Source organism: Ornithorhynchus anatinus, chromosome 2 (genome assembly GCF_004115215.2).
Source record: "Ornithorhynchus anatinus isolate Pmale09 chromosome 2, mOrnAna1.pri.v4, whole genome shotgun sequence".
Lineage (NCBI taxonomy): Eukaryota > Metazoa > Chordata > Mammalia > Monotremata > Ornithorhynchidae > Ornithorhynchus > Ornithorhynchus anatinus.
Window position 1 is genome coordinate 170,183,086 of NC_041729.1, and position 12,290 is coordinate 170,195,375.

General features: G+C 50.8%; 1 gene segment (V, D, J or C); it reads right to left on the bottom strand.

The window, feature by feature from the left end:
• Nucleotides 1-1,172: 1,172 nt before the first annotated feature.
• LOC114809199 lies at nucleotides 1,173-12,290 on the bottom strand. The segment is given in 7 exon segments: nucleotides 1,173-1,482; nucleotides 1,798-1,904; nucleotides 2,520-2,537; nucleotides 3,309-3,701; nucleotides 11,239-11,354; nucleotides 11,585-11,675; nucleotides 12,221-12,290. Coding segments are annotated over 7 exon segments (816 nt in total).

The window sequence follows — 12,290 nt, forward strand, 5'->3', positions numbered from 1 at the left end:
GGCCCTGGACCACAGGGCTGGGTGGACTCTGAACTTAGTCTTCTATGTAAGTAATAATAATAATAATAGTTATGGGACTTGTTAAGCACTTGCTATGTTCTAAGGATGGCACTAAGCTCTGAAGAAAATACAATATAATACCTGTACCACACTGTGCTTGCCCCACATGAGTTTTAAAAAGGGGTAGGATTTAATCCCCATTTTACATATGAGGAAACTGAGGCACAGTTTAATTGACTAGCCCCAGGTGACTCACCTGGCAAATGGTGGAGCTGGGTTGAGAACCCAGGCCCTCTGACTCTCAGACCAGATCTCTTTCCACTTGATCACACTGCTTCACAGTGCTTATATTGTTTCTGTATTTATTTCAATTTTCCTACTGTGTCTGTCACCAAACCCCTTCCTACCTTATGCTTCAATTATGAGCCCCTTGAAGATCAAGGGTCTAACTCTCACTTGTGCCTTCTGTCCCAGTGTTTAGTACAGTGCTCTGCACACGGTAGGTACTTAACAAGTACTCTGATGACCTCTACTTTTCCAGCTTCACCACTGATGCTTGGACCACCTGGGCCCCACTTGGGAGGGTTCCCTAAGTGGACAGAGGGGGATTACCAACCAACCCAAACTATGAATGCAGTACCTTCTGTGCACAGAGCCCTGTACAAAGTGCTTGGGAGAGTGTAGTAGAAGTATAAGATGCATTCCCTGCCCTCTAGGAGCTTCCAGTCTATTGGTGGATTTGCAGAGAGGAGAATGAAAGATGGGCAAGGTGAATGGCCAAGTGCTTAAATTGTAGAGTATGTAAATCATATTGGACAGAAGTGCTGAGGGCGGTCGTGAGTGTGGGACCGTGGGGGTGGCAGAGGGAGAATAAAGCAAATCACAAAAGGCTGCCTGGAGGAGGTGAGATTTCAGAAGTATGTTGAAAATGGGGGGAGCTGTGGCCTTGATGTATATTGCTGGGCAGCAGAGCCACAGCAAGGCACTGAGTTTTGCCACATAGGGCTGTGTCAGAGTGGTTGGTGGGGACAGAGTGGGTAAGCCCCCCCGACCCCTGCCACTGTCCCTGCTCCTACCCCTTGCTCCTACCAGAGCCTGTTCCCAGCTCGGGGGGCAATTCTGGCTCCTTTGTGGGGAAGCCGGGGCAGGGGGAATCATTGACCGAGAGCAGCTGAGGCAGCCGAGACCTCTTTATTTGTGTCAGAATTCATCCCCTCCTGATGGACAAACAGGCGGACAGATGGACCGGCAGGCAGACAGACAGATAGGCAAGAGGACAGATGATCAGGTGAATGGCTGGACCCTGCTGGAAGACGGGTCTGGGTTGAGGGTGGGATAATAGCTGGGATTTGGGGAAAAGGAGTTTGGGGGAGGGGAATTAGAGCTTGGTTCTGGAGGGATTGTCCAGGACTCTCCTTCTTCTTCCATTGCCAAGGGAGAGAACCAGGTGCTGCGATCACCTTACAAAACATGTTTTTTGGCCTGAGGGGAAACAAAGGAATCCAGAGTCACAGAACCTTCCTAGGCAATCCGAGTACCCCAGCCTTCTAGGATGCAGCAGACACCAGCCCCCAGGGCAGAGAGGTTGCCTCCAGAGGAGCTCCAGGCCCTGTGTCAGAGGGAGGGGCTTTCCCTGGCCCCCAGTCCCCTCCCTGCTCAGCTCCTCCTCCACTCCCCCATGAAGGGCCTGAGCCCTTGGCATTTTCTCTGGAGCTTCCTCACTCTTCCCCAGCCCCAAGGTGAAGGCTGGTCCCCCCTTCCTCTGTGTTGCTCCCCCAGCCCTGGCCCACCCCTTACCTTGGCCCTCCACACCAGGGTGCTGACCAGCACCGCGTAGACCAAGGCCTTCCCCAAGAGGATCTCATAGAGGAAGGTGGCTGACTGGACGCTCTTCTGGTAGGATGCTGTTGGGAAGGAGAACCCCAGACTGGAGTTACAAGCCCCGGCTACCCCCTCGGCCCCTCCCCCTACCTGCTTCCAAGGATCACGTGCTCCGGGGGCTCTTCCACCCAACGGTGGCCTGGACTCTGGGCATCGGGGCCACTCAGGCTGGAGGGCCATGGAGCTGCCCTGACCTGCTGCGTGGGCACAGAAGCCCAGCAGGGTGTTGGTGACCCTTCCCAGAGGATCCCACTCACAGCCAGTTCGAGCCCGTGGGTCCCAGCAGTGCTGCACCTATCCATGCTGAGCCACCAACAACTCTGTCCACTTCTAGGGCTCCTTTCCCAGTCCCACCTAGAGACTCACCCCCAACCCCACTTTGAGGCACCTAGCCCCACCCCTACTCCCCACATGCTAAGCCTGACACCTCCCACCCCCCAAGGCTGACCCTACTCCACCCCAGGGTCCTTGTGGAAGGAAGGTAAATGTGGGGATGTGAGGGGAGGATGAGGAGGGTCCTGGGGGCTCAGCCAAGATCAGACTTCAGCGACTGAGTGATCGAGGACTGAGGGAGACTGAGGACTCAGGAAGCAGGAAGGGATAAGGGGATGGGGAAGGGAGAGGCAAGACTCACTCACCTGCGGTGATTCCACAGTCTGAAACACACAGAGAGAGGTAGGGGGAAAAGGAGGGTTATGAGAGCGCCATATTCCCTGGGGAAAGTCAGGTTTAACTCAACCATGCAGCTTAGCCCAGGCCCACAAGCCTAAAAGGGAGAAGTTGAATAGAATGGGAAACCCTGCGGCCTTCAGCTCCCAGCCTTCTCTTTCCCTATCCTGATGATCCAGTCAGTCATCACTAGATCATTGCTATGAGGGGTGGGGCCGTAGAGGGCTTGGGGGGCTTGGTGACTCCAGGTCTAGCTCGCCCTGGCTCAGAGAGACCCCTGCATGGGCATTGACCTTTGACCCATTGGTGCTGACACACTGGTGCTGACCCTAACTCACTGCAGGTGACCATAGCCCACTCAGGATGATCCTGACCTATCGGTGCTGACCCCTGATCACACAATCAGACATTCAGGAGAGGTAGACACACACCTGCCTGATTTGGGCAGGTGACCCTGCCCTCTGACCTCTGTTTCTGGATTCACCATCTTTTCCTTCCTCCAATTCTCCCTCCCTTTATCTCCTCCATCCCTGCCCCTCTGACTCCCTTTTTTCCTTGTATCTCCTCCCTATCTGCCTCCCTTTTCTCCCCACACTGGCCTGTCTTCCCAGACCAATTCTGACCTCTCTCCAGCCTCTGGGCCACCCCCAGCTCTCTGCCCATCCCCTGACCCCTGCCCTGCCATGCCACAACCTCCGGAGTTTGTCCCCAGCCCCAGCCAACCCCCAGCCCCTACCTGCTCCCTGGCCCACTCTCACCTGCTTTTCCCCAGGTCTCAACGCTGATGTTCTGAGTGACAGGTTTAGGCCGGGAGCTGTCAGTCCATGTATCACTGTCACTGAGCCCATAGAAGTGGACCTGGCAGCGGAAGCGGCGCCAGGGGTTCTGCCAGAACCCCGCTGAGACGCGGAGGCGACTGCTCAGGGCATAAGTGCTGTTCGAAGACTTGGTTTCGGTGTAGTTCAAGGGCTGGGCATCCGTGCTGACCCCCTCCTTCGTCTCCTGGCCGTCCACCCACCAGCTAATCTCCACGAGGTCGGGGAAGAAGCCCGTGGCCAGGCAGACCAAGGTGGCCTTCCCCAACTCATTGATCTCCTCCTCGGATGGGTCAAAAAGAGTCACCTTTGGGAGCTTCACCTTTTGCAAGTCATCTGTAACACAGAGCATGGTCCTGGTTCAGCCAGGGTCTGGTCAACGCTTCTCGACTCACTCCAAGGAAGCCTGTTTGCCAGCATCTGTGCATGCATTTGTTTATCAAGAAGGGAGGGCCTCTGTTTAAGAAGCTGTTCAGAGAAGCAGCGTAGCTCAGTGGAAAGAACCCTGACTTGGGAGTCAGAGGTCATGGGTTCGAATTCTGGCTCCGCCGCTTGTCAGCTGGGTGATTGTGGGCAAGTCACTTCACTTCTCTGTGCCTCAGTTACCTTATCTGTAAAATGGGGGTTAACCGTGAGCCTCACGTGGGACAACCTGATTACCCTGTATCTACCCCAGCGCTTAGAACAGTGCTCTGCACATACTAAGCACTTAACAAATACCAACAGTATTATTATTTAAGCAAAAGCTTCATATGGAATAAGCAAGGAGGCAAAAGAGAGAAGAGTATGTTCTAGTGGCAAGAGCACGGGCTTGGGAGTCAGAGGTCATGGGTTCTAATCCCGCTCCACCACTTGTTGACCTTGGGCAAGTCACTTCACTTCTCTGGGCCTCAGCTACCTCTGCAGTAAAATAGGGATTAAGACTGTGAGCCCCATGAGGGACAGGGACTGTGTCCAATCTGACTGCCTTGTATCTACCCCAGTACTTAGAACAGTGCTTGGCACATAGTAAGCACTTAATAACTACCATAATAATAATAATAAAGCACCAGGCATTACAGACATTAAGTTTGAAAGCACAAATGGGACAAGGTTTTCACCTGCATATTTGGTCAGAACTGTGGGTCCCATCGGTCTTTTCAGCCACACACCTGTCATCATAGATGACCTTCATCATCAATATGAAGAACAAGAACATGAAGCAATGTGGACTAGTGAAGAGAGCAAGGGCTCAGTAGCCAGAGGACTTGGGTTCCTATCTTTTTTGACTCTGCCACCTTCCTTCTCTGTGACTCTGGGCAAATCACTCAACTTCTCTGTGCCCCAGTTTCCCAATTTGTAAAATGGGGATTCAATACCCATTTTACCACCTTCTTAGACAGGGAGCCCCATCTACCTCAGCATTTAGTATAGTGATTGGCACATAACACTTAACAAATTCCATCATCATCATCACTGTCATGAACTATAGATGTGTGTTTGTGTGTATTATTGTATTATATGTGTTTGTTCTTTTACATGTTTGTGTGTGTGAGATATATTATTGTTCATCCCTCTGCTGCTGGGAGAAGCAATGCTATTTACTGAGCTCTTACTGGGGGCAGTGCACTGTACTGAGCACTGTAATAGGAAGAATGGTAATTACTGAGCCCCCTCTATTCTACAGCCAGCTCGCACACTCTGCTCCTCCGCTGCTAACCTCCTCACTGTGCCTCGTTCTCGTCTGTCCCGCCTTCGACTCCTGGCCCATGTCCTACCTCTGGCCTGGAATGCCCTTTCTCCTCACATCCACCAAACTAGCTCTCTTCCCCGCTTCAAAGGCCTACTGAGAGGTCACCTCCTCCATGAGGCCTTTCCAGGCTGAGCCCCCCCTTTTCCTCTGCTCCTCCTACCCTCCCCATCGCCCGGACTCCCTCCCTCTGCTCTCCCCACTTCCCTGCCCCACAGTGCTTGTGTATATTTGTGCATATTATTCTATTTATTGCATTCTATTTATTTTATTAATGATGTGTGTATATTTGTAATTCTATTTGTCTATTTTGATGCTATTGATGCCTGTCTACTTGTTTTGTTTTGTTGTCTGTCTCCCCCTTCTAGACTGTGAACCTGTTGTTGGGTAGAGATTGTCTCTGTTGCTGAACTGTACTTTCCAACCTCTTAGTCCAGTGTCCAGTACACAGTAAGCACTCAGTAAATACGATTGAATGATTGGATGAATGAAAGTGCAAGGCATAGTACACTTGGGAAAGTACAACACATGCTCTCTAGGCAATTGCACTCACTATGGATGGGGAGATGGGGGTCTCACTACCCAAAACGCCTCCAGGACCAGAGACTTCTATTCCTGTGTCTCACCTTCCAGGGCCAGAGACCCCCATCTCCGTGTTTCACTCTCCAGGGACAGAGACCTCCATTCCTGTGTCTCATCCTCCAGGGCCAGGGACAGAAATCCCCACCTTTGTGTCTCAGACCACTCCCTGTCAGAAGTCTCTTGAAGTCTGTTTTTTCTCATTTCACCATTTTGGAAGATTAATCAAACTATAACCTACAACTTAAACAATACCTCATATGCAGAGTCACTTCTCCTTCCTCCTATCTGTAATTCTGTGGTTTCTATCTTTCCTGCTAATCTGTAGGACCCCGGAGGGTAGGACGAATGTCTGTCTACTCAGTCTCTTGTACTTTCCTAAGCCCACCGTCCAGGGCTCTGCACACTGTAGATGGGCAGCTCCTTCAAGGCAGGGATCCTGTCTACCAACTCTATTATACTCTCAGTCCAGTGCTCTGCACACAGCAGACACTCAGTACATGCCATCCATTGATCGGGTTATTGATTGACTGATGAAAAAGCAGCAGGTCAATGATATGCTTTAAAACCATGGGTTTTGCGGGGAATTCCTTCTTCCTCTCCCAACCCCACCTCCCAACCACAAACTCTTCCACCTGTCCTCTTCAGTTCCATAGTTCTTGCCCTTTTCCGACACTTTTTCTCTTCCCCAGACTGTTTCTTCTCATCCTCTGAAGTGTGAACGACCCCTTCCTCTCCCCCACCTCCTTATGCTGGAGTCGGGGAACTGAGAAGCAGTGTGGTCTGGTGGAAGGAGCCAAGACCTGGGAATCAGAGGACCTGGGTTCTAGTCTCTGCTCCCTCCTTGACTGTTGTGTGACCTAGGGAAAGTCACTTAACTTCTCTGTGCTTCAGTTCCTCATCTATTAAAATTAATGTAATTCATTGAGCGCTTAATAGGGGATTAAATGTCCATTCTCCCTCCTCCTTAGATGGTGAGCCCCATGTAGGACCTGGTTATTTTGAATCTACCCCAGTGCTTAGTACAGTGCTTGGCACACAGTAAGTGCTTAACAAATACCACAATAATTATTATGTTTATGATTATTATTGTTATAGGAAGTCAAACATAAGAGAGAAACAAGATCTTCAGTAGCCCGTTATTGGGTAGGGATTGTCTCTATCTACCGAACTGAACTTTCCAAGCACTTAGTACAGTGCTCTGCACATAGTAAGCACTCAGTAAAAATGATTGAATGAATGAATAAGGAATATGCAAAGTGGAACAGGAGCTGTGTCTGACCTGGTTATTTTATGTCTACTCCAGCACTTAGTACAGGACTTGGCACATAGTGGGTGTTTGACAAATAGCAAAATTATGATTATTACTATTTGGATAGTATTGGACTCAAGAGAAAAGTTTCAATCCAGCTGCTGACATAGTCCAGTATGAGGGCAGTGGCTGATGGTGGAACCCAGTAGCTGGGCCAGGGAGGCTATAGTGTAGTATGGCCTAATGGAAATAATCTGGGCCTGAGAGTAAGAGGACCTGAGTTCTAATCCCAACTCCTCCACTGGCCTTCTGTGTCACTTTGCTCAAGTCACTTAATTTCTCTGTGCCTCAGGTTCCTCATCTGCAGAATGGAGATTCATTACGGGTTTTCGCTCCTACTTAGGTTGTGAGGTCTGGGTTGGAGAGGGACTGTGTCTGACTTGATTATCTTGTGTCTACCCCAACACCTAATACAGTGCTTGGCACATAGTAAGTGTGTGCTTAACCAATATCACAATATCACTATCCTTATTATTATTAATATTTCAAAGGACTGTCTGGAGTCTAGAATGCCATGGAAGGTAAGGACTCCCTAAGGGCTCCCTAAATGTCCTTGCTTTGCTTATTTTCACATTGTTATCTTGGATTACTGGCTCTGTTACAGAATGAGCCCGGACCTGGGAGTCAGAGGACCTGTGTTATAGTCCCAGTTTTGCAACCTTCCTGAATTTTTTTGTGCCTCAGTTTCTTCATCTGTAAAATGGAGATTCAATACCTGTTCTCCCACCTACCCCAGTGTTTAGTACAGTGCTTGGCTCATAGTAAGCACTTAGAGAAGCAGCGTGGCTCAGTGGAAAGAGCACGGGCTTTGGAGTCAGAGGTCATGGGTTCGAATCCCGGCTCGGCCACTTGTCAGCTGTGTGACTTTGGGCAAGTCACTTAACTTCTTGGTGCCTCAGTTACCTCATCTGTAAAATGGGGATTAAGACTGTGAGCCCCACGTGGGACAACCCGACTCCCCTGTGTCTACCCCAGCGCTTAGAACAGTGCTCGGCACATAGTAAGCGCTTAACAAATACCAACATTATTATTATTAATGAATGCCATCATTATTATAATTAATTCAATTAATCGTTACTTTGTTATGGCATTTTTATGGTATTTGTTAAGTGCTTATTATGTTCCAGGCATTGTACTATTGCACTGGGGTAGCTAAGACCTAATTAGGTTCGACACAGTCCATGTACCACATAGGGCTCACAGTCTTAATTTCCCATTTTACAAATGGGGTAACTGAGGAACAGAGAAGTTAAATGACTTGACCAAGGTCACTCCCCACCACAAGATGGTGAGCCTTGGATGGGATAAGGTCTGTGTTGTGGGCAGGGAATGTGTCTGTTTATTGCTGTATTGTACTTTCCCAAGTACAGTGCCCCGCACACAGCAGATGCTTAATAAATGCAAGTCAATGAATGAATGAATGAGTGAATGAATGGTCTGGTTATTGCCCTATTTCTGCAGAGCTCTGCACAGCAAACAAGGAAGCAATTGTATTTATTGAGTGCTTATTATGTGCAGAGCACTGCACTAAGTGCTTGAGAGAGTACAATATAACTGCTATGTTCCCTTCCCATAACGAACTTATGGTCTAGAAGGGGAGACAGACATTAATATGAATAAACAAGGTCAGTTATCCATCATTAGCTACCACTTACAGGGCTTTTCAGTTGAGTTTGCGGTGGACTGGTCTCCCTCGCTGAGCTGTTTCATCCTGATTCACCACCACCTTGCACTTTCCTTACTGCAGTCCATCCTGTTTCTATCTCATGTTTGACTTCTAATAATAATAGCTACAATATCTGTCATATTTGTTAAGCATGGACTATGTGCCAAGCAACATACTAAGCGCTGGGGTAGATCCAAGATTGTCAGGTCCCACATAGGGCTCACAGTCTAAGATAGGAGAGAGAACAGGGATTGAGGACCATTTTGCAGATAGGGAACTGAGGCAGAGAGAAGTGAAGGGACTTGCCTGAGGTCACCCAGTAGACTAGTGACAGAGGCAGAATTAGAACCCAGGTCCTTTGACTCCCAGGCCTATGCTCTTTCCACTGGCCACACTGTTCCTCTTGTAGTCCCTTTTGGAAGTGTTTATTCCCCTGCTCACCTAATGCCAGGAGAGCAGCTGGCCCACGGGTGGCACACGGAGCCTGGGGCTGGATCATGGGGGTGATTAGTTGCAGTGTGGCTGCCCAGACCCGCTCCCTTCCTTAACCCAGGGCTGTTGAGGAATGTTTGCCATGCCCCACTCCCACCCTGGGTAATCCACTTTTCCAAGCACTTAGCACAGCGCTCTGCACAAAGTAAGCACTTAATAAATACAATTGAATGAATAAATGAGTGAATGGTGACGCCACCACCTCGCTGAGAAATGGGGATGGTTCCCCAGGACACAGCCCTAACTCCCCAGGGCCCTATTATAGCCAAACCCTCCATCCCCCTGGGGGCCGACCCACCAGAGTGTTGGGGTGGCCTTCATAGAAGAGGCAGCATGGCGTAGTGGATAGAACCCATGATTAGAAAGTCATGGGTTCTAATCCCAGCTCCACCACTCATGTGCTGTGTGAGCTTGGACGAGTCACTTCACTTCTCTGTGCCTCAGTTACCTCATCTGTAAAATGGGGAGTCAGACTGTGATCTCCATGTGGGACAGAAACTGTGTCCAACCTGATTAGCTTGTATCCATCCCAGCGCTTAGTACTGTGTAAACACTTAACAAATACCACACTATTATTAATTATTACCCTTGTGTTGCTTGTTCTTGCTGACCCCTCTCTAGACTGTCTCTAGCCCTACTGTTTCTTGCCTGCCCCCATTTCCCTGCCTTTTCTCCTTCCCCCCTCAGCCCGCCTGGCCCGATGGTTCTGGGTTTTTTGGGTTTTTGTTTTTTTTTTACCTTTTTCTGTTCTGTTTCTGGCTTCTCCTTCCCTCTCCCTCTCTCTGAGTTTGTCTCTTCTTTCTCTCGGTCTGTATCTAGCCTTCGGTCTCTCTGTTACTGCATGTCTCTGTGTCTTCTTGTTTCTGTGTCTTTTTCCGTCTCCCCCTCTATGCCTTCCCAGGCTTTATCTCTTTTTTCTCTCTGACTCTGTTTCCTCCCGGCTCCGCTTCCTTAACCCAGAACCTTGTATGATCCTCTCCCAAGAGCTCAGTACAGTGCTCCACACACAGTAAGCGTTCAATAAGTACGATTGAATGAATGAACCTCTTTACCCTCTTTTCAGGCTCCAGCCCGCAACCCCTCCCCGCCCCCCTCCATTCATTCAAAGTATTTATTGAGTGCTTCCTGTGAGCACAGCAATAATAATAATAATAATAATAATGTTGGTATTTGTTAAGCGCTTACTATGTGCCGAGCACTGTTCTAAGTGCTGGGGTAGACACAGGGGAATCAGGTTGTCCCACGTGGGGCTCACAGTCTTCATCCCCATTTTACAGATGAGGTAACTGAGGCACCGAGAAGTTAAGTGACTTGCCCAAAGTCACACAGCTGACAAATGGCCAAGCCGGGATTTGAACCCATGACCTCTGACTCCAAAGCCCGTGCTCTTTCCACTGAGCCACGCTGCTTCTCTAAGCGCTTGGGAAAGTACAAAACAGCAGTAAAGAGAGACAATCCCTGCCTACAACGAGCTCACAGTCCAGAGAGTCCCACGTGGGTCAGGGATTGTGTCTAACCCTATTTTCTTGTATCCACCCCAGCGCTTAGTATAGTGCCCGGCACATAGTAAATGCTTAACAAATATCACAATTATTATTATCCAGCGCTAAATACAGTGCCTGGCACATAGTAAGCTCTTAACAGCGTGGCTCAGTGGAAAGAGCCTGGTCTTGGGAGTCAGAAGACATGGGTTCGAATCCCAGATCTGCCACTTGTCAGCTGTGTGACTGTGGGCAAGTCACTTCACTTCTCTGGGCCTCAGTTCCCTCATCTGAAAAATGGGGATGAAGATTGTGTGCTCCACGTGGAACAACCTGATTACCCTGTATCTACCCCAGCGCTTAGAACAGTACTCTTTACATAGTAAGAGCTTAACAAATACCAACATTATTATGATTATTATTATTTTTAGAGCTTCGGACGGGGGAAACGACCCCCACCGCTAACGCCCCCATCGCAAGACCCTCGCCTTGCGCCCTCTTTTCCACTGCGCCCTGCCCTCCACCCAGACCCCTGGCGAGGGGTGGGTGGAGGGAATGGAAGGGGATCGCGTTTCCCGAGGCTGCAGGGCAGGGTTGGGGGTAGGGGGTCTCACCGATGACCGTCAGGCGGGTCCCGGGTCCGAAGTGCCGCTCGTATGAGGAGCACAGAGACGCGGCCTCCACCAAAATCTCCCGGCCCGGGACAGCGGCCCCCCAACCCCGGGTCCGACTTTGCCGACCCCAGCCCGGGCACCGGGACGGTCCGGGGCTCGTCCTCGTCTTCCTCCCTCCCTCCCGGAAACCTCCCCACCCCCGGAGCCCCCCATCCTCCTCCCCAACACCGCTTACCCAGGATGATCACCCGGCTCCCGGAGCCAAAACTCAGGGCTTGGGCTCCGGAGCACAGCTCCGGAGACCCGCACAATAAAAAAAAAAGGAAGCCCCTGCCGAGACCCTCACCCACCCAGCCCAGGCCCCGACCCCGGCCCCGACCCCAGCCCCTTCTTACCCAGCACGGAGAGGCGGGTGCCCGCTCCGAAAAACAGCGGATCTGTGTCACAGCCCCCCAGACCCGCACAAAAACGAGGCGGCCATCCCCCAGACCCCCTGCTCTGCCCCGGGAGCCCAACCTTCCCCGGACTCCCGGGGGAACCCCTCCTCTCTGTGCCTGTGGAGAGGATGGGTCTTCAGAAAGAAGCAGCGTGGCTTAGGGGCAAGAGCACGGTCTTGGGAGCCAGAGGTCGTGGGTTCTAATCCTGAATCTTTGGGCAATCTTGGGGCAAGTCCCTCAACTTCTCTGGGCCTCACTTACCTCCTCTCTAAAATGGGGATTAAGACTGTGAGCCCCACGGGGTTCAACCTGATTACCTTGTAGCTACCCCAGCGCTTACAACAGGGCTTGGCATATAGTAAACGCTTAACAAATACTATCACTTATCCATGACGGCTAGCTGTCTCCGGGTCCCCAAAACGCAACCCGGGCGGCTCTGTCTCCCCCTCCCTCCTTCCCGGCTGGACTGTGCCGCAGGCCGGAGAGGTTGGGTTGGGGTCTCCCCTTCCCCCCACCCCCCACCACCATCCCTGTGGCCTTCTCACCTAGGACGGTGAGCCGCGTCCCGGCTCCGAAGAAAAGTTCACCGTAGGAGCACAGCGATGGGAGAGTCAT